The sequence below is a fragment of the Lingula anatina genome, chromosome 1 (assembly GCF_051362555.1).
Source record: "Lingula anatina isolate TDL-2025a chromosome 1, LinAna3.0, whole genome shotgun sequence".
Lineage (NCBI taxonomy): Eukaryota > Metazoa > Brachiopoda > Lingulata > Lingulida > Lingulidae > Lingula > Lingula anatina.
The window spans coordinates 63,424,382-63,445,613 of NC_141767.1; the positions used below are offsets into that span (position 1 = coordinate 63,424,382).

At 33.4% G+C, this 21,232-nt stretch overlaps 2 protein-coding genes across 3 annotated transcripts; one reads left to right on the top strand and one right to left on the bottom strand.

The window, feature by feature from the left end:
- Positions 1–27: 27 nt before the first annotated feature.
- LOC106152612 (ubiquitin-like modifier-activating enzyme 6) lies at positions 28–21,183 on the top strand. Of its 2 annotated transcripts, none has more exons than XM_086999308.1 (36): positions 28–85; positions 3,110–3,235; positions 3,781–3,875; positions 5,047–5,075; positions 5,309–5,403; positions 6,257–6,368; positions 9,476–9,556; positions 9,738–9,860; positions 10,033–10,156; positions 10,420–10,529; positions 10,705–10,767; positions 11,121–11,197; positions 11,653–11,719; positions 11,977–12,120; positions 12,501–12,568; positions 12,754–12,832; positions 13,175–13,252; positions 13,522–13,599; positions 13,743–13,791; positions 14,297–14,326; positions 14,502–14,607; positions 14,850–14,955; positions 15,275–15,364; positions 15,577–15,657; positions 15,907–16,035; positions 16,204–16,255; positions 16,572–16,635; positions 17,021–17,090; positions 17,640–17,711; positions 17,845–17,965; positions 18,152–18,231; positions 18,506–18,619; positions 18,967–19,094; positions 19,263–19,350; positions 19,599–19,693; positions 19,870–21,183. In XM_086999308.1, the coding sequence occupies exons 2-36, from the start codon at positions 3,204–3,206 to the stop codon at positions 19,982–19,984; spliced, it is 3,045 nt and encodes a 1,014-aa protein (XP_086855434.1). In that variant the 5' UTR covers positions 28–85; positions 3,110–3,203; the 3' UTR covers positions 19,985–21,183. The 2 variants fall into 2 exon arrangements, with proteins under 2 accessions (XP_086855434.1, XP_086855435.1); XM_086999309.1 differs by having other exon boundaries at positions 47–85; positions 3,124–3,235.
- On the bottom strand, positions 5,786–8,718 carry LOC106152614 (uncharacterized). The gene is made up of 3 exons (XM_013526256.2): positions 7,924–8,718; positions 7,520–7,681; positions 5,786–7,101 (listed from the first exon to the last, which is right to left on the bottom strand). Exons 1-3 carry the CDS (start codon positions 8,537–8,539, stop codon positions 6,878–6,880), a joined length of 1,002 nt encoding a protein of 333 aa, XP_013381710.2. The 5' UTR covers positions 8,540–8,718; the 3' UTR covers positions 5,786–6,877.
- Positions 21,184–21,232: the final 49 nt, after the last annotated feature.

The window sequence follows — 21,232 nt, forward strand, 5'->3', positions numbered from 1 at the left end:
CTGTCCCATCTCTGATTTTGGCGACATCTATAGTTGAGCAAACTCTCCCAACCTGAAGTCTGCTGTTTTGTGTCATTAATATTCGGTGAGTTTTTGTGGTTGGAATCAAACTTGGGAAAGTACTGTAGATCATCTCAGAAAATGATGGACACGAATACCTATTGCTCTCTCTGCAAGTTGCATGTGTAGGACATCAGAATTCTAGTCAGCGACTTCGCTCGTCACTTTTATCTGAAACCCATAATATACTTTAATGATCGACCGGCCTCGGTTTTGCTGAGATAGAGTGGTGTGGTTTTCAGAAGTTCTTAGCGGGGAAGAGGGGTGGTGGCGTAGGTGACAATCCCTATTTTAATATCCCTACGCCCTTTGCACATCGAGCGGTGCAATAACCAGATCGCACCAAGTGAGTGGTCCTAATATATTTTCGGTATCACGGGGTTTTCCAATTACTTTTACTCCCTTTCACAAGCCCCAATTGACAATCAGAATTTATCTTGTGTTAAGCAAGAAGCTCTTATTAGGTGACTCTTATGTACTAGAAAAGCTCTTAAGTTGCCAATCTTGCAATACAGAAAAACTGTGCTGGTCACTGTCAAAAGGGTATTAATCAATATCCTGGATCTGGTAAAGGTGATTTAATTATCTTTGTCCACATTTACATTTTCTGTTTTTGAGAGCCTATATGCTAGAGGAATATAAGACATGGTATAGGCACCTGAACTTAATTTAAAGCAAAAAAAAAAAAATCAGAGTAGACCTTGGATCATCATGAAGTATTAAAATTTGTTATTTTGCAGTTATGTCCAAATCACATTTTAAATCTCATTCAACTTTATAGTCTGAGTTACCAGTCATTGTTTTTCCCACTACCATGGAACATCAGTCTTGATGATATAGGTGAAATTAAAAAACCTTACATGTTTCTATAATGCAGAGGTGTTTTCTAAATTAATTTTTTATTAATTTTTTTATTATTTATTTATTTATCAAGTTTTTTTAAAAATATGTCAAGTTGTACCCTATAGTACAATCAGCTCTACCAAATCATCTCACTGGCCATTAATTCTCTCATGGGTAGCATAGTTTCAAGCATGCAAAGCAATTTACATTATTTTATTATATTTGACTCACATTGGGACAGGAAGATTTGTTTGTTGTATATGAAGATTTGCCAGTATGGTGATGTTTTTATGTGTTTCAAATAATACCAAAAAATACTTCTTGTCACCAGATATGTTCAACATAAATGAACATTCCCATTATTACAAATCTGCAGTCTACTGTAGCTTCCTCACTAAATCAGGCACATTCAGTAGATTTATAAAACATGACTATGAAGCAGGGGTTTCCCCAGAAGTCCAAGATGTTAATCTGTAATTTTGTCAATGATTTATAGGGAGTCCAACAAGGGGGGGGGGGTTATGTCAAATAACTTTCTGGGAGTTAACTATGCTGTCCAAAGGCCGCCATTCCTCAAAAATTTCATAATCCGTCCAGTCATCTTTGAAAATATAGGTTGTCTTTTCGTTAAGTAGTGGCCATCTCACTGTGGAAAGCCTTGGTATGAAAACATGTCTGTTTGATTATATCAGCTTTGCAATATATTCGTACCTTACGGACAAGCCACAATATATTTGGAGGCATTTATAAAATACATGTATATCAAGTTATTAATGTTTGTGGAAAATTGAAGGAATTATTTTTGGAGGAAAAATACTGGACATTTTGAAAGACTAAATAGTACTTTTATTGTTTATTTTTGTATCCCTCCTTTGAAATTTAGGGACCATTCCCACAGATATTTGGATTGATCTGTTTCCCTGGGGAGTCTCACTACATTGCTGTCCACTTGACTGGCTTAAATGTCTGTCACGCCTAGTAAAGCTGTGAGGGGTATCTTTACCCCCTAGCTGATTCGGTAGGCGTGACAGACATTTAAGCCAGTTAGCTGATAGCAATTTAGTGAGACTCCCCAGGGAACCCATTCTTACTTATGCATGGGTTCAGTCTGGCACACATTTTATTAAGGCCTTATAAGTGAAGTTTTGTCTCCTAATCCAATTTTTACATCAAAGCAGCAATTGATTTTCAGAAAAAAATGAAATATATTTCTTTTCTTTTAAAATTTAACATGTTCACGCTATACTAGTATTATATACCAAGGATGTGAATTTCTTTGTTCAAAACAAATTGATGAAAAAATAATATCAGCCTCATGTACACATCTGTTTTTTGCATGGTTTTTATCATATGGATGCCATTAGATTTTTTATTTCGGTTCCCTTTACTGATTTCCAGTGGAACTATTTTTATTCATTATATACTTCATTATATTTTATCTCTCATCACTTTCAAAGTTGCCCACTTCCCAGTAAATTAATATTGCTATTGCTCTACTTTGGCTTCACAGATACTAGTATGTGCCTATCGTGTGTCAGTGTGTGTGTGTGTGTGTGTGTTTGTTTAGTTCCAATTTTTGGCATTAAACTTTTAAGATTTTGTATTATCCACCCTGTATTTACAGATATTTGTGGGATCACACTATTACAAGTGTTCCCACTGATTTATGTAGGTAATACTGAAAAAAAAAAGCATTGCTTTCTCAGGGTGCATAGCTCAGGGTGGTTCTGTTCTATTCTCAGCTTTGCATTATTGACTTTCAAAGACATACCACATGTATGATTTTCATTCAACGAAAAATATGTCTGGGAAAAATGAATTGCATAAGCATAAACGTATTTGTCTGGGATCTTCTATATTTGTCCTATTTCATTGATTTTCTCCCGTCGTTTCCATGGTTACATGATTATCTCTACTGCTAGAATAATTGACTCAAAAATCTATGAGAAGGATATGTTTGAGCATCATGATGTAGATTCTAAATATAAGTTTTCTAGTAAGATAGTTCAATATATGAATTGAAATGTATATATAAATATATATTTATAATTGTATGTACATGTAAATATATGAATAAAAACGTTTTCACAAAAGTTATTTTGGCTCACAATATGCTAAATGATTTGAGAAAAAAAAGATTCCCTTAAATGATAGAACCTGATCCTTATGTTTTGGATATGATTTTTATCATCTAATATATTTAAAGGTTAACTACGTTAGGAGATATCAAGACGTCAGTTCCAGCTAAGAAATTGAGGCTTGCTGTAGAGCCAGTGAGAAGCTCTTGTCACACAGACAACATGGCTTCTGAGATAGATGACTCTTTATACAGGTAAATAGTATCATTTTATTATAATTTTGTTGACTTATTTACAGTGTTTATCATTGAAACTACAATTTGAAATGCATTTTTCAGGTACATTAATATTTTTTTATGTGATATTACATTGAGATGTCTGATGATAATGCTAAACTCATTCTAGTTTAGTTAAGATAGTAAATGTAAATTTTTGGATAAGTATATCATTTTGTATTTTGCTTTGTTGCTTATGTAATGTAGCTGTCGCTGCCAATAATCATTATTCATCTGTACTATTACAGTCTTGTGAAAGCTGGAAATAGGAAAATAAGCTGAATGTTGAAAATGACAAATTTTTTTTTTCTAAAATACTGTAGTATACACTAGTTAATAGGTAGAGGTTATCAGTCTTTGAAAATATTGTCATGGCCTATGCCTGACAACCTATGCCTGACAACCAGGGGCAAATATTATACTGTCCACTAAAATATTGCTTTCACAAGTTGATTAGAATTGCAGTTACTCCATTTGAATTAGAAAAATTAAGTTAAAATATTTTGTTATTTTTTGTTTTCCAGTCGACAGCGCTATGTGCTGGGTGATAATGCCATGCTGCGTATGGCAAGGGCAAGTGTGCTGGTATATGGAATGGGAGGTGTAGGAATAGAAATTGGTAAGTTGAAAAACTCATTAATTGATTAACATCAACTAAACAGTTCAATGTATGAGTAAACCAGACACAGGTGTCTAGAACCAAGTTTTAAGTAGTTGTCTGATGGTAATTGAGCTGAATATTGCTATCTGAGTCATATGTTATATATACCCAGAGCTCAAACATACAATTGTCTTACCACCCCAGTAGGATTGGTAAAATATAGAAAAGTTGTACCACAAAGGTTATATGTCAGCAATGTGTCTGCTTTTTATGGTTGCTGTGAGCTGTTATACAAGGATTTCATGGTTGATTTTGAATATTATTTTTAAATTTAAATGAAAAAATCATTTAATTGTATTATATCTATATATACTGATAGAAAAACTTTTTATCAAAATGTGTATTTTGCCTATCCTAATACCAGTGCTGTGCAGTTGATTATTCCTAAAAGATCAATTTATGACAACGTTTGGCCGAAATTCGAATTATTTTCATTAATAGTAATTAAGCTATTTTGGTAAATAATTTTTGAAATTTATCAGTAAATTATATCTTCATGTGTCAGGATGTTTTACTGCGCAAAAAAGAAGTGTATTTAATTGTTATTTCAATGCTTTCTTCCCTTAAAGTTAAATAGGTACTTATTATATTTGTGTGTATGTGTATGCATATGCGCATGTGCAAGTGTGTTTTCAAATTTCAATTTTTGTAATACACCTATTCAAGTGTAAGGAAAGGCTATTGCCAGAGCATTAAGGGGTGCAAGCCATTAAAAGTCTGCTACATATGAATGCAATTTTACAGCAGAGAGGTAATCATACAATCTGTACTTTGTCAAATTCTCTTCCTTTGTTAATACACATGCAAATATGAAAAATTTTAAAAATTGTTTTAATCAATTCAGAATTTTTTTTTTTTTTTTTTGTGTATGTTTCTGTATGTGTGTGTTTGTGTGAGCCTATACGTCAGCTCTCTTCATTTTATTGTTTCACAAGGAATTTCAAGTGTATGGCCCTTATTTCCTTTCTCCCATTTTTTTTCACTAAAACACTCAGATACCTAAAGTTATCTTTAGGAACATTTTAACCAATTTCCCTTATTGTTATGCCATCTTTGTTCTTAAATTGCTCTTTGAGAAAAATTCAGTTGCACTAGTGATGCAAATAACTAGGCTGATTGTTTGTTTCAGCCAAAAATCTGGTGCTTGCTGGAATAAAGGTAGGTCTTATACTTGCATTCTTCTTAAATCAATTAAGATAAGAGACTGTCTTACTGCACAATGGCATAATGGGACTGTAGTATAGTGAACATGTACTTTTGTAAGGATTTTCACATCCCAGTCCAGAAAAAAAGTCTGTATAAAGATGGGAGGTTGTGACATAACTCTGTTAATGGCTTGATAATCAAACCTTGACATTACACTAGTCTTGCTTATATTGACTTCTTTCCAGTCGGTGACTATTCAAGATGCCAAATTATCCACACACTGGGACATGGGAACAAATTTCTTTATAACAGAACAGGATGTCAATACGGGCAGGAATAGGTAGTTGTTTGTATCTAATTTTGAGCTACATGTAGTTTAGCATTCAGCAGTGAAATCAAGTTTTCTGCAATATGTTTTAAGGCAGAAAAGCACAATGTTCTATGTCTATAAGCAAAAGTGTTGCAGAACCACTAAAATACAATATTCTTTATCAGTCTTCTTTCCAGGGATAAGAGATGTTTGTTTTGGTCAAAAAAAGATTTTCCTGGGTTAAATGACAATTTTACCATTCTTACCAATGGTAAATGAATCCATTCTGATAGTTGGTCCATGTTTTTTTCTAGTAAGTTTGGTTTTTTTGTAATAATCTCTTAAGAGCCATCTGTGTTATGAAGGTTTACGTGGTCTGATGGCAAAATTCCAGAACATATACAATAACTGCTTTTTTGGTGGTAAAATAGAATTTATTGTTTGCAGTGTATTTATCGTGAAATATAAATTTCACGCGAACAGTTATCCCTTTAACATTAAGATTTTCACCTGTGAAGAAGGATGAATAAATGTGTAGTAATTATGTGAAACTACCTGTAATGTAACCTGTTCAACCATGAAAAAATTCTGATTTTTCTTTTTTGTTTATTAATTTACTGAAACCAGGTAAATAAGGATTCTATGTCTGTTGAATTTATGCTTAAATATATAAACTTAAACAATTTTTCAGAGGAAATAAAACATTATGTTGCAATCTAGAATCAGTAAGAGGTATTACACTGCCTATTTGATTAGTACAAAAATACTTTGATGATTGAAACTAAGTGTAACACAAACCAGATTATTGTTTTGTCATCTGACTAGTATCAGGTTCCTTGAACCTGTGCTTCTGGTGAAATGTTCTGATCTTGTTTTGTTACAGAGCAGATGTATGTTCCTCAAAACTAGCAGAGCTGAATCCTTATGTCACTGTCCAAAGCCTGCTCATTCCTCTTAATGAGACCACTGACCTGACCTACATGAAGAACTTTCAGGTAAAAATATATTTAATCAAATGGTATCAGGTAAGATAAGTTGATTGTTTTATCTTGTTCCCTTTTCATGCCAAGCAGTATTCTATGTACCACTGTACCACTTACAAAAATAAACAGCAAGAAGTGTATCTGTGAAGATCTTTTGAAAGGGAGTATAACACTTATTAACAAAATTACACATTGGGACCTTTCAAAGTGTCCCAAATTGGGTAAGTTTGAAAAGACCTTTAAGTTATTAGTAAATGATAAGAATTATGTGAATAAGTCTCAATTACATGATATGAGCTACAAATTGTAAGTAACTAAGAATGACATACTGTTGTCATAGTGAGTGTCTTTGAATTTAGTTGTTCCCATTATTTATCCATGTATCAGAAACGATCCCTAAGGTAGCATTGAATTTCAAGTTCAACTGGTCAGAGTTGCAATCACTATGAGTGTCTTAAATTAAAAATATTATCAGTCATTGAAAATGAAAATTATCTGAGATCAGCATTACGTTGAACCATTTAACCCTTTATTTTACACACAAATGAATAAGATTTATCACAGGAATCATCATTCCATGTTCCCCCTGCATTAACCATCATCAAAATACAGTCTTCTTCCATGCCTTTGTAGCTGTTCGGCTCTCCGTTATTCCATTTGGTATATGTCAATTGTTGCCCAGTTGTCCACTTCCATACACCTTCCTTTACAATATCATGTCCTCCTACAAACACTTCGTTTGTACCTAAAATACATGTTACGTGATACATTAATGATACTGCATGAGCTTTTGGAATTATGGATCAGATAAATAGGGAGATAAATTTGCAGGAGCAAGTAACTAATTAACTTACCACTATATCTACACTAGTTTTGAGATGTCACATATACATGTAGCAGAAACATAGTCACCTTATTTGATGTTCAATACAGCACTTGGAATTTGCAATCTGTTCTCAAAATGTATGTGACAAAACAAAGTGGAAGATAACAAAACCTTATGTAAAGCACTCATTTCCTGATGTTAAAATTCAAATAAATGGTAGTTATAATATAAACAGTAAACACTGCCTGTGTTTTTAAAACCAGTTGTATTAATGTCTAAAAGCAGAAATACAGCTATTGAACTACATGTATGTTCAGCATTGTAACTACATGTTCACCTGTGGGTGCCAGTCCTAAGATGAAGTTATTCTCTGCTTGTGACAGAATATCTGCCAAGTGAGCCTGAGGGTGGATCAACTGGCAGAGTTCCTCAGCTTTGTGCCATGGTGCAGGTTGGCTGATGTATTTATACCAGGAAGACTGGTATGCCACAAAACCATCTGAAATGGTTAACAACAGAACCTTGTGTATTGTTGCTACCTTGATGTCTATAATGAATTGAAGTTTCATGATATATTCCAGAAATATTTGCACAATTCAGCTGAAAATAAACTATGGTGTATAACATTGGCACCTGTTACACCTTAGTGCCATTCTTTCAATAATGTGTATTCACTTGCTCTATATATGAGGACCATGTAGAGGTTTACGTATTACTAAATGTAATGTTAATGTAACTCACCCAGTTTTATCAATAAGTCCATCCTTTTTTTGAGCAGAGCATTTTCTAATTTCAAAGCTGCAGTTTTGTTCTTCAATTCACCATTTTGTATCTCTGTATTTTTAACTGAGGCTTCTAGTTGCTTCATACTTGACCCTAGTGATTTTATAGAAATGACTTGGTTTGAAAGCCTAGAACTTATACTAGAGATATTACTGAAAAGTACATCCAGGGAGGACTTCGCAGTATTAATTAGAATTTGTTGATCAGAATTTTTTATCTGCAGTGCATTCATAATAGTTTCTAATTTCTTTAGTTGTGTCGTGAGGTTGGCTGTCTGGTCTCCAGCACTGGCCAGCTGTTGCTGTAAGCGCTGCAGTTGGCTGCTAGTAGTTCTGTCTTGCTGTGTCAAGTTCTTTTCAATCTGGCCATCTTTTGACTTGAGGTCAGCGACGCTGGCTTGGATGTCCATCAGGCTTTGTTTTTGGTCAGCAGCAGAGGATTGGAGTTGAAGAAGATAGTTCTGGACTTGCAATAGTAGACTGGTGTGGTCAGCGGGCTGATGTCCAGTGCTGGGCACTATCTGACCATGCCCAGTTTGGAATATGGCGATAAATAGAAATGTTAACAGCAGCATGATGGTGTATTCTTTAACTCTTTCCTACTTATGGGTGCTACTTATTAGCTGAGCTTTGTCCCTTTAGGCAAGGTAATATTCAATGGACTTTATTCTTATTAGCGTTTTAATGGAACACCTGATAAGATAGGTGCAGCACTTTAATTAATAATTGTTAGCTGACACCATTTTGCAGGACCATCAATTTGACGTCAAAGACCAATACATGATTTTGTTCCCAAATTAACCATCCCTGTACAATTTTTTTTTTCTTCTAAATATTTGGAAGTTTAGGGGGTATTCTATATTTTCGGGATTTTAAATGACGTAGTACTGAAAGGATATTGTTTTCTAGTTATATTCTATTTCACAAGTGAAAAGTTCATAAAGTTGATATAAGTCAAAACAAAGGGTTAATGATTAGATTGATACTTAAAGTTCTTAACATCATCATTGACATATATTAACCAATGTTCATTTGATGAAATGCTCAAGAAGATAGATAACTAAGTAAATATAAACAGGTTATCAAACCATTTTAGATTGTATATATAGTTCAAAGGCAGTATATGTCAGGCTACCAAGGAGACTGGTAGTGATCTCTGATATAATGTTGGATGTGCTGGTAACACGAAGGGGATGTTTTGAGATTTATTCATGTAGCAGTCTTTTCTTTTCTTCATGGATGTTTCATGTAGCATTCCTTTGGGCAAGCTAGAATGTGAATAATGTGAATGAGAAAATTGAATTAAAGAAACATTTGTTTTTATCATTGTCTCATCTTGTATGGTAATGTCCTAAACCCTGCAGCATCACTAGGTCCAGTATCTTAACAAACCATTTTCTGGAAACAGAAACCAAAAACCTATATTATTGATCATTGCATATAGTTATGAGTCTCTCTGGATAATAAAATGAACCAATAACAGACACAATGAAGAATTCCTTTCATTTCAGTGTGTCATACTGACAGAGACACCCTTGAATATACAGATTAAAGTAGATGAATATTGCAGAGAACAAGTCCCACCCATAAAGGTATGCCATCCTTGAAGTCAAATTGGAAGGCAAAGATATTATTTTATTAAATAAAGCAAATGTTTTATATACATTTTTAATGTGAAATGAAAACAACTTAAATAAAAAAAAAACCTGCCTTACTGTTATGCAATGGTTATCAGAACTTAAGTGGAGTACAGTGCAATTTTTTTAATTTCAGTTTATCTGTGCAGATGTCTACGGCGTTTTCTCATCATTATTCTGTGACTTTGGTGACCAGTTTGAGGTGACTGATGTAAATGGGGAAGAAGCAAAGGAGTCTTTCATTGCCAACATCACTAAGGTAGATTTGATATAAGAGATCTTTGATTTAAACTGACTTTTCAAAACTATTGTTTGATACAGCCATCAACTAAATGGATTTACTCCATTTGTATTTATGTGTATTATAAGGACGTGAGTACAAAATCATTATTTAACACAATATGGAATCTATGCAAAATTTCACTTTACAGGGAAACCCAGGAGTGGTAACTTGTCTTGAAAATAGAATGCATGGGTTTGATGAAGGAGATACTGTCACTTTCAAAGAGTTGAAAGGAATGGAAGCACTCAATGGCAAAACTTGCCAGATCAAAGGTATTTTGTAGCTGATTAGCAAGATAAAACAAAAGTATGATGCATGCATAGTTATGGTAAATAATGTTTATGTTAATCAGTAATGATAAAAATGGTATATATCACTTGGTGACATGTTTATGTTTACAAATATTCAAGTAAATTTCTTACTTCTTCCTCATTTTGTTTTGCAATTTTTTAAAGTTTTAAATGTGTTGATATAAGTGTTTTAACTCATATTTTCATACTGACATCTGACATTTTATATTATTGCTCTTGATCAGTTTTGTCTCCCTATGCCTACACTATCTGTGATACTAGTGGTGAGGAGTTTGCTCCATATCAGAGAGATGGGCTCGCCGTACAAGTCAAAGTTCCACAAGTTGTGTCCTTTGTAAGTTTAAAACATTCAATATGAATCAAACATCATTAAATGTATGTAACTAGCATTAATCTAAATATCTATTATTGTTAAAGTATTTCATTTGACAATTTCAGAATTCTTAAAGTCAAGTTTCTGTAATTCAATGAACCTCTGGTAATCATATAGTCTTCTTCTTTTCCCTTAGGGATCTCTGGAAAAGAAGCTGAAAAGCCCAAATTTTATTGTGCCAGATCTTTGTAAATATGAGGTCAGTATAAACATGTCCTTCTGCAGATCTTTGTAAATGTCCTTTTATTTTTATTCATTTACATTTAGAGCAATTGAAAACCCACTAATCTATTATGATACAGTGCAGTAGAATACAGTACATGTACAGTGCTGTTCTTGCCTACAGGAATATAGGAATAAAAAAAGCTGATGTATGAAATGATTAGAATAAGAATTTCAGTGTATTTTATTGGGTAGTGGGTGCTTTTTAATTGAGAAGTGTTTTCTGTTCAAATTACTGATGTTTGCAGTGGGTGCTTTTTAATTGAGAAGTGTTTTCTGTTCAAATTACTGATGTTTGCAAGCTAAATACATGTTTATCTGGATTTGAAGGCACCATCCGGTATTCACTTAGGATTGCTGGCACTGCACAAGTTCAGAGAACAGCAGTCAAGACTTCCAAATATTAGGTATGTCCATTAAAAAATTATATTACAAAATTTTATTTTCTGTTATGTATTATTTCTGTAACTATACTATCTCTTAACTATACTATCACCACTTAGTACTGTATATGCTAGTATGTTACAGTAAACTATCATTTTATCTTTCTGTAATCCTATAACATGAAAAATATCAGACTTATTGAAACATTTTTTCATGATGAAAACATGGGAAAACTTTTGAGAACAAATTGCTTTGATAGTTTATGATGAGGTATAATGGGGTTTTCAGATGTATCACACTTCATGAAACACTTGAAATTTGAGTATGCCCATGGTCCTTGAAATTTGTGAACATCTTTGGTCCTTCAAATAATTTTCCATCCAATAGATTGCTTCCTGTGATCTCTGAACAATTTTTTTCGTTATCTCATATTTTCCAATAATTAGAACAATTAGAACTTTGATTGTTACTGAAACAGGTGCAGAAAGGATGCTGAAGTCTTAGTACAGCTAGCCAGGGAACAAAATTCTCAAATGGAAGACCAGGTAAAATATAAAGTGTATCCTTGCTATTCTAGTGTATCCTTGTCATTCTTACTTAGTTGTTTTGTTTGCATTTATTAGTCCAAAATGTTAAAACTGAATCAATCTAAAAGTATTGTAGAAATTATATTTGAATTAATAAGTAAAGAAGGTTATTGTTTTTAGCACAGTTTTCTGGAAAACTACCTTAAATTCAACAATCTGTCTCTTATGATAATAATTGTCTATTGACATATTCCCTTTATGCAATATTGTTGCAGGTTAATCTAGATGAACAGCTTGTTTCTAACCTATCCTTCACCTGTCAAGGATGTCTGGCACCATTGTGCACAGCTCTGGGAGGTATAGCAGCTCAGGAAGGACTGAAGGCTTTAACTGGAAAGTTCTCTCCATTGATGCAGTGGGTAAGTTTTTCAAGTTATGGGTACAGGGATCAACATACAACATGCTTGGTGCAAGTGGTTTCTACTGTCGGGCAACTAGAATTTTAGTCTTACTTGCTTGAAGACTTGCTAATGGATCACTTGCATTTGGAAGACCTTTTTTTCATGGGCAGTTTTTTTTTGGTTTATAAAACACAATGACATGTTTCAATTGATTACTTTTTTTTACTTTTGAGCAGCGCAGGTAGATTTTCAGACCTGCTTGCCCAACAGGGCAAGTGCCTGAAAATAGTTTATGTTATGTCTTGCGAGCATGTGGATATCATTCCTACCAGATTATTTTTGTTATTCTTCCATACATACATATAAAGGAGATACATTTTCTCTGATTTTTTTTTCAGCTTTATTTAGATGCCTCTGAAGTTCTTAGTGGTTCAGAAAACAAGGACATTTCACATTTTCACCCAAGGTCAGTTCAGAATGCATTTATATTGTCTGCGTCAGTGCACCTAACTTCCACGTAGATTTATGAGACATATATTGTGATGCTGTGTTGCTTTGTAGGATGGAAGTTGATTTGATATTGCTCACTATTATCTTCGTGACATTTTGAATAAAAGTCCATTTTGATTATTTTACTATGGGTTTTTTCAGCAACTCAAGATATGATTCTCTGAGGGCTTGTGTAGGAGAGGATGTCTGCCAGCAGTTAGCACAATTAAAATTATTCATGGTGAGAAGATTTAGTGTGGGATTCTTTTGCTCCTATCTTTATTACATTTTAACTGTGTATGCTGAATAAGCTCTGTCTTTTTTATTATTTATTAATTTATTTATTTATTTATTTATTTATTTATTTATTTATTTATTTATTTATTTATTTGTTGCTTCACTTGTCAAAATATTAAGTTTCATTTTCTTTTATTCTGCTACTACATGTGAGTACATGTATTATAAAAAATGTATAACTTGGAACCTAAAAGTGAACACTTACATTTATAGTTATAGAAATTTAAGATGATTTCACTTTAATTCAGAATTATGTTATCAACAACTTAATCTTTCTTTTAATCAGGTTGGCTGTGGTGCTATAGGATGTGAAATGATGAAGAATTATGCCATGTTGGGGATAGGTACTCATAACAATGGACAGGTAACCTAAAGCTAAAGTTTACCCTTTAAACTAAATCTATATGTCTCTTTAATTCAAATTTGTTGGAAGTGAAGTTTTAAATCATTAGATATTTTCTTGATTATTTCATTCTAAAAAAATTTGGGTATCAATGAGAAAAGGAAATTTCTCTTGATATAAAGGCGGTGAAATTTCAATAAGTACACATTGAAAAGTAATTGACTGGGTCAAACACTTCTGATGTGTCCTTCTTTCTTCATTTCATAACTTAAATGTATGAATCATTTCAGATAACAATAACAGACAATGATTTGATAGAGAAATCCAATTTGAATAGGCAGTTCCTATTTAGACCACATCATATACAGGCAAGTGGCTGTTTTATTATAATGATTCAAAGGAAAGTCTTCAGAACATTGAATTGATGAATAAAATTGTGTATTGTTAATGCATACATTATTATTTATGCTGACAACCTTATTTTTATTTTGGACTTCTGTCTGGGTTTCAGAAACCTAAGAGTAGCACTGCAGCTGAGGTAGCAAAAGCAATGAATCCTGGTAAGAGGTGCTAAAAATAAGTATTAATGTTTTATATAAATATTTTAAAATTAATCTGTAAGTATTTCATTCATTTTGAGAATCTATGGTCACTGGTCAAATTGTGATAGTTATATATAAAGTTGACTAGAAGCTGTTAACTGTTTTTTTCAGACACAGTTTATATTACATAAATATGTCAGTCTGTGGTAAACCTTTTTAGCCTACTGTCCCTTTAAGTCACCTGGGCAGTCACTAGGGCCTAAGAGTCTACTATAGCAGAAAAAAATGAAAAGTGGTTAAACAAATTTACAAAATCTTACTGGTTGGGCTTCAGTTTTACATGCATTTGGTGTGGGGCCAATGCTAACATCACTGACTGGGTTGATTCATATTATTAAGATTTAAAAATATATACGAACAAGAAAGGCTCAGTACATGCATAGAGAGCTAAGTCTGTATCAGTTATGAAAATGATGAAAAGTACAATTGGGTTTCTTTCAGTTTTGTTTGCTATTCTTTTCAGAACTCCATATTGAAGCACATCAACACAAAGGTAAGAAATGATACATAAGCCCAGAATGTAATCCGGTACCTTATCTAATATACATGACTTGTGTATTTATTAGTATTTATACGTTTGAAGGGAAGTGATTTCCAAAGTTAATTTCAGTATGATTCAAACTGTAATTACTGGTTGCTATTTTATAGATATTTAATATTGTTTCCAGTGTGTCCCCAGACTGAGAACAGTGTGTACAATGACAGTTTCTTTATATCCCAGCACCTGGTTGTCAATGCACTGGACAATGTAGAGGCCAGGAGATATGTAGACAGGTGAGCCTGTTGAAGGACATTGATCTAAAAGTTGCCTGTTTGTTTTGTTTATTGGCAGAGAATTTAGCTGAACATATTTTAACATATCTAAAAAGGATTTGTAGAAAAAGAGCCATCCAGCTTTAAAAAGACTTAAATGATATGAAAATTGCTACATTTATTGTAACTGCCCATGAATATTTTGCATTAGCAAGTTTTTAAAAAAGATATGTAAAATTAATTGCCCAATGTCTCATTATTAGCCGATGTGTGTCTAATCAGAGGGCCTTGTTGGAGTCGGGAACTATGGGTGCCAAGGGACATGTTCAGGTGATAGTGCCACATTTAACAGAGTCCTATGCTAGTCAGGTGAGTATCAATTAACTGTGCTGCGCTAGCCACTGGGTCTGAATATATTATTCAACTGTGCACCATATAATGTATGCAGATATTTCTCTTACATTCCTGTGACCTGTGAATCTCATCATTTAGATGGTTAGATGGTTTATTACCTTATTGATATTTTATCTGGTTTGAATGATAATGAAAAATTAGTATATTTTAGAAGCATGCAAAAGTTTTGTGTAGATTGTCATTACCAGATTTTATGGATTGTCATAACTAAAATCTGAATGCTTTTTGGAAGAAATTAGACAAATTGATTTCATTTTAAGTTCTATATTCACAGCGTGATCCTGTGGATGAGGAAGTGCCCTATTGTATGCTCAAGTCGTTCCCAGCAACAATTGAACATTGTATTCAGTGGGCAAGAGACAAGGTAACATTGACAAGCTGAAACCCCTACATTGCTTTGAGATTTATTTATGTAATACTCTGAAATTGTTTATCACCTTAGTTTTTTATAGAGGAACTGTTCCTTGTATTAGACTATCTATAGAAAATGCACATCTACATTGTAATATTTTCTATTCTGATGATAAGCAGGGACAAATACAAAGTATACTGTATTTTTTATATTTGTTTTATCAGTTTGAGAGCCAATTCACACAAAAGCCAAATTTGTTCAACAAGTTCTGGTCAAGTCATAAATCTGCAGAACAAGTTATACAGGTACCTTTTTTCTATTACTTAAGTTTTAATCTTTGGTTTGTTTTTCACAGATCTTGGATTTCATAAGTCTGTGTGACTAGTATGGAGTACATTTTTATAATTATGTAAAATGCCCTAATGTATGTGTATGATATATATTGCAATCTACAATTCAATCTGCAATTTTCATTCACCCTTTTGATACGGATTTGAGGACTTTAGAGCCTATGATCTGACAATGTGCTGTATACATGCTATTCTCCTTTTCAGTCACTAAACAATGGTGAGGCTATAGATGGGGCAGTGCAAGTTTCTAAAATGGTTCTTAATAGACCCAGAGACTGGAAGCATTGTGTAGAGATAGCAAGGATCAAGTTTGAAAAGCTGTTTAATCATAAGGTGAAATATTTTGCAAGAGGTATATGAAGTCAGTCATTTAATTTTGCATATTTTTTCAAATTTTTCTCCAATTGTAAAGGTGTTGTGACTCTTCAGTTCTTATTTTGTTATTGCTGCTTTTTAGCATTTTTACTGAAACAATTGAAGTCAATACTTTCTGATTTACAGGCAAAACAGCTTGTTCATTCTTTTCCGCTTGATACCAAACTACAGGATGGATGTAAGTATTAAGACGAGAGATACCATTTTTTATTTGCAACACTGCCATAACATGCATTGACCACTTTCTGTATTTATGTAATACTATCACAAATCACAAAAGATAAACATTGTAAATGACTCTACTTAAAACCAAGAAAAGATATGGATGGTGTTCTATGACTGATGTCACCTTGTGGTAGCACCATGATCCTCATGTTTTGCCCTTACTGGGAAGATTAAGAGAACACAAGCAAATTTATACGTGTATAATATACTTGATTTAGCAATTATTTAACATTGTTCACTGTGATATATGTTATGTTTTTTGTTTTTAGCTCTGTTCTGGCAGTCGCCTAAGAGACCACCAAGTCCCGTTGTTTTCAATAAAGAAGATCCATTGTAAGCTTTCAAGCAGTGTTGTCCTTACAATAATAATAATAATAATAATAATAATAATAATTAAAATTTCTGTTAAGCTCAAAATTGTATATTTTGCTCATTTCTTGGCATTCTTCACTACATTTGATGTATAATGAAAATAAAAATTCACACAAAAAAACTTATATTAGGAGAATCACAGTGAATATCAACTATAGGCATATACAGGTGTATTGGAGATACTGGGGTTCAAATAAATAAATAAACAAAAGTTTACTCGTCTGAGAAAAAACTAAGCTATAATGATCCTTTATTTGATCCTAACTTTTTCAGCACTTTGCATGTTCTCCTAGACTTTGTCATAATTGCAATTTTATGCAGTAAATCCTGTATGTTATCTTTTCAGGCACATGCTGTTCATCACAACCACAGCCAGACTTTTAGCAGAGACTCACGGCATTCCTGTTACAAAAGAAGTAAGTCATTACAAACACTTTCCTAATCTGAAATTGTAGAGCTTCTTATGCTTCTTTTCAGGTTGACATATATTGCAGATGAATTGGGATACAGAATTAGAATTAGACAATGTATACATGCATGCTAGTACAATAATAGAGATAACAAATCTGGGATAACCAATCGTAGAACATCAGAGATTAAGTGGCTGGATACATGTACTAAATTGGGATATTGAAAAAAGGATATTGGCTAGTAGCAGGCTAGTAGCAATGGAGATTTCTAATGAACCACCCTTTAAGCAGGAAAAGGTCCTCTCTGGGGAAAATTTGATCTAGGTACATGAAAGTTTCATGGGTTAAAGGTCCACTTTTTCTAAAAAAAAAAAAGAACCTCCTCTTTGAAATGGCTGGCTATGAGCCTGAGTAAAAACTCCAAAATTTACAGACTGTTAATAGAAATTGCATGCTAAAGAGAATGCCTTTAGCCATTTCACTATAATGATTGTCTTAAGGTTTTTCATGTATATTGCATGGATTGATTGATTGTCTTTATTTCTTTGTGTTCAGGTCATGTCATCAGATGTAATATGCTCTGTGTTTGAGAAAGCCAGTGTTCCAGAATTTAGACCATCTTCAAAGGTGAACATTTCAAATAGATAATTATTGCAATCTGTAACAAGGTCTTGATTAAAACCTATTTTTCAAGTGATGGCATTTTATGTTAATGCATTTATAAATTTTATAAAGACTTACAAAACCTCATCTTGTTTAGACCATAATAACTGATGAAACAGTAAAGAAACCAGTTGAAGAAGACCAGGTCACTGGGGATGACTTGAAGGACACTGCTGTTAGAATGCAGATTGCAATGAGACAGGATGCTGGAGACAAGGGTATATTTCTTGCAAATTTCTTGTATTCAAAAGTTCATGGTCAAAGACAAGTTTGAAATTATTTATCACTCATTGATTTAACTTCATTTAAGTTATTCATTGTGTACATATATTGAATAGCTCAAGTTTGTGATTTGATATGTGTTTATACCAGTATATGTTAAACACTTCTAGTTTACATTTCAGTGTTTTCATCATTGTTCCCAGCAGTATTTGAGAAGGATGATGATAGTAATGGACACATAGATTTTATTACTGCTGCTTCAGTGAGTACCTTTTTTACCTGAGAGTCAATAATCTCTTCCTAACTTACAAGGGCTAGTAGCAAGTGTGGTAGTTTCTACCTTCATAAAGGTTATTCATGCATGAGGTGTAAAAAAGAAGGGATTTGGCAGTAGAGGCAAGGGGCTTAATTTCCTCCTTTGCAAACTACTGTTCATATCCCTGTGAGCGACAAATGTTTTCAATTCTTTGATTTGCTGGAGACTGTTTTTTTTTTTTTTTTTTTTTTGCAGTTGATAAATTGGTCTTTTTTTCCAGAATCTGAGAGCATTGATGTATTCTATAGAACAGGCAGATCGCCTCAAAATTAAGAGAATTGCAGGAAAAATTGTCCCAGCTATTGCCACGACAACAGCTGCTGTAGCTGGACTGGTTAGTATTCATCACATTTGGTTTTTGTATTTACTTTGGGAATATGATTGAGAGTGGCCTAAAGAGGCCTAGATATTTTTGTTTTAGCTCACCCTATGTTGTAAATCCTTCACCCCTTGCAGTTCTTTTTACTTAAAAGTTACATTAGCCATGTTCAGTTTCAGCCTTTTAGAGAATAGTAACTGAGGTATAACAAATTAAGCACAATGTCTGACTATTGTTTTAATATATGAATTATTCATTTTTTATTTATTTTTTACCTGTACATCCATGTGGCACAATACTAGTTCCTTTATTCAAGAACATGTTCTTTTTGTTTGTTAAAATGTGTTTTTGTTCAATTTCAGGCAACAATAGAATTGATTAAGATCGTAAAAGAATGCCAGTTAGAGCAGTACAAGAACTGCTTTCTGAATTTGGCACTGCCTGTCATGGTGCTATCTGAGCCAGGAGCTGCAGAAAAGACTGTTTTAAGGTAAAAATGGTGACAAATTAAATAATAAATTTTTAGTCAGTTTTATAAACTTCATGCTCCTTCTTGCTCCTTTGCTCCTAATGTTTGCTAAAAATAAAGACAGCATACTGATATTTATACCAAAGTTCATAGCTAAAGATCTGTTCTTTTTTTTTTTTTTACTTATAGGAAGGGACTAACATGTACTATTTGGGACAAGTGGGAGGTACATGGCAATAGTGCATTCACATTGCAACAGTTTCTTAATCATTTTAAGGTATGGAAGTCAGTGCTCATATTGTTCAATAACTTTTTTACTACAAAGTTCCTCTAAAGTTATACATTTGTGTATTAACACCATCTTTGGGCAATATATTATAATGACATCCTAACTAGGTTATTTATGTTTAATTTTGCTTGACTTAATCCAATTATTAATATAGTCAAAACATTTTCACCATTGAAAACTGAGTGACAAAAAGTCATACCTTACATTGAGGCTGTGTGCATGTGCTTTTGTTTTAGGAAAAGCATGGTTTTGATGCCACAATGGTAGTGTATGGTGTGAAGATGATCTATGTACCTGTGATGCCAGGGCACAAAAAGAGACTGCCACAAACGTAAGTAGAAGATTAACTCCAGCTTAATATAAGTTTTTCTCAATGGTTTAAGTAATGAAGTGCACTGGACTAATTCTGTGGTGTGTGCTTGCATGTCAGTGTGCTCGTCAGCAATCATGCACTGATACTTACATAGATATTTTGTAAGCTAATAATGTATTGTTTTAACTGTGCAGAATGCAGAAACTTATCAACCCCTCCCCAGACAAGCAGTATGTGGACCTAGTGGTGTCGTTTGAGGGAGATGATGGGGAAGATATCCCAGGACCTCCAGTGAGATACTTTTTTTGACAGCTAAATGGAACATAGAGATAGATGTCCTTGGATCTTCAGATATTACTTCAGCAGTGAAATAACAGACAAAGGAGATTTACCAGCATTTCATAGTGATCAGGTCCATGTGATGGATAACACTATATTATATAAGAGCAGTCTTTTATTTTTAATGTCAGACACTGAATAAAGGGTTTATTGTTCAACAACAGATCATGTTGAAGAAAAACATGTCACATTCGTACATGTACTTGTAATTGAAAGTGTGGCTGTCATAGAGCCATTGGAGATAAGAGTACCCAAGACTAGCCATGAAAAGTTATTTACTACCAGGATATGTTCATCTTAGCCTGTAGATCGAACCAGGGGAGCTGGCTTAATGGACACCATCTGAGATAGCCTGAAGACCCACCACTTAGCTTAAAATCAAGAGGGATGTAGCAGGATTTAGAAAAGAAAGTGGGACCAGAAATAATTACAGACTAGCAAGTGTGGTAACAAGCTGCCAGAATTAATCTATTACCCAATGGCTCATTGGGCACATGAAACAAAACTTATTTCCAGGTTCTTCTTGAGGACACTGGCTGGGAGCACATAAATGAGCTTGTCAGTATCATGGAGGACCATAGGGTCTGGAAGACTATTTATGCTATCACCTATGATGATGATGATCATTATACAATAGTTCAAATTCACCATGCTTTGCATGTGTCCCCTATGATTTGCTTTCTAAGACAGCATTCTGGAATGTCTCCTCTGTACCTGCCTGTCAAAATGTACCAGTATATTACTGTTTATTCAAAAGACCACGAAAAGGTCATGAATGAAGCTGTAAACAGTTAAAAAAATTAATGGTTGGATTTTTTCATTATCCTGTGAGTAAATTAAAAGTTTCTTGAACTACATGAAAATGAAGAGCTTTTGTGTAATTTGCTATCACGGTAGTGAAGATAGTGCACCAGTATTTTTGCTTAGGCCAATGGAAAAAAAGTTGATTTATGAAAATTTCAACAGTATTAGTCGAAGAAGCCATTAAGTTTTTATATAAAATATGGAGCTGATATGCTGGTCCTATGAACAATAATATATTTTGAAGTAAAACTAAGGACACCTGTTACCTGTATGAACATAAAGCAGAAGGATCTGAATATCTTGCTGACTTGTTTGGACTAAAGATTTTAAGGACAGAAAAATAAACATTTGGTTTGCTATACAAATCTTTGTTTTTATTACTGTGATAAATGATTTGTTCGGATACTTTGAAAT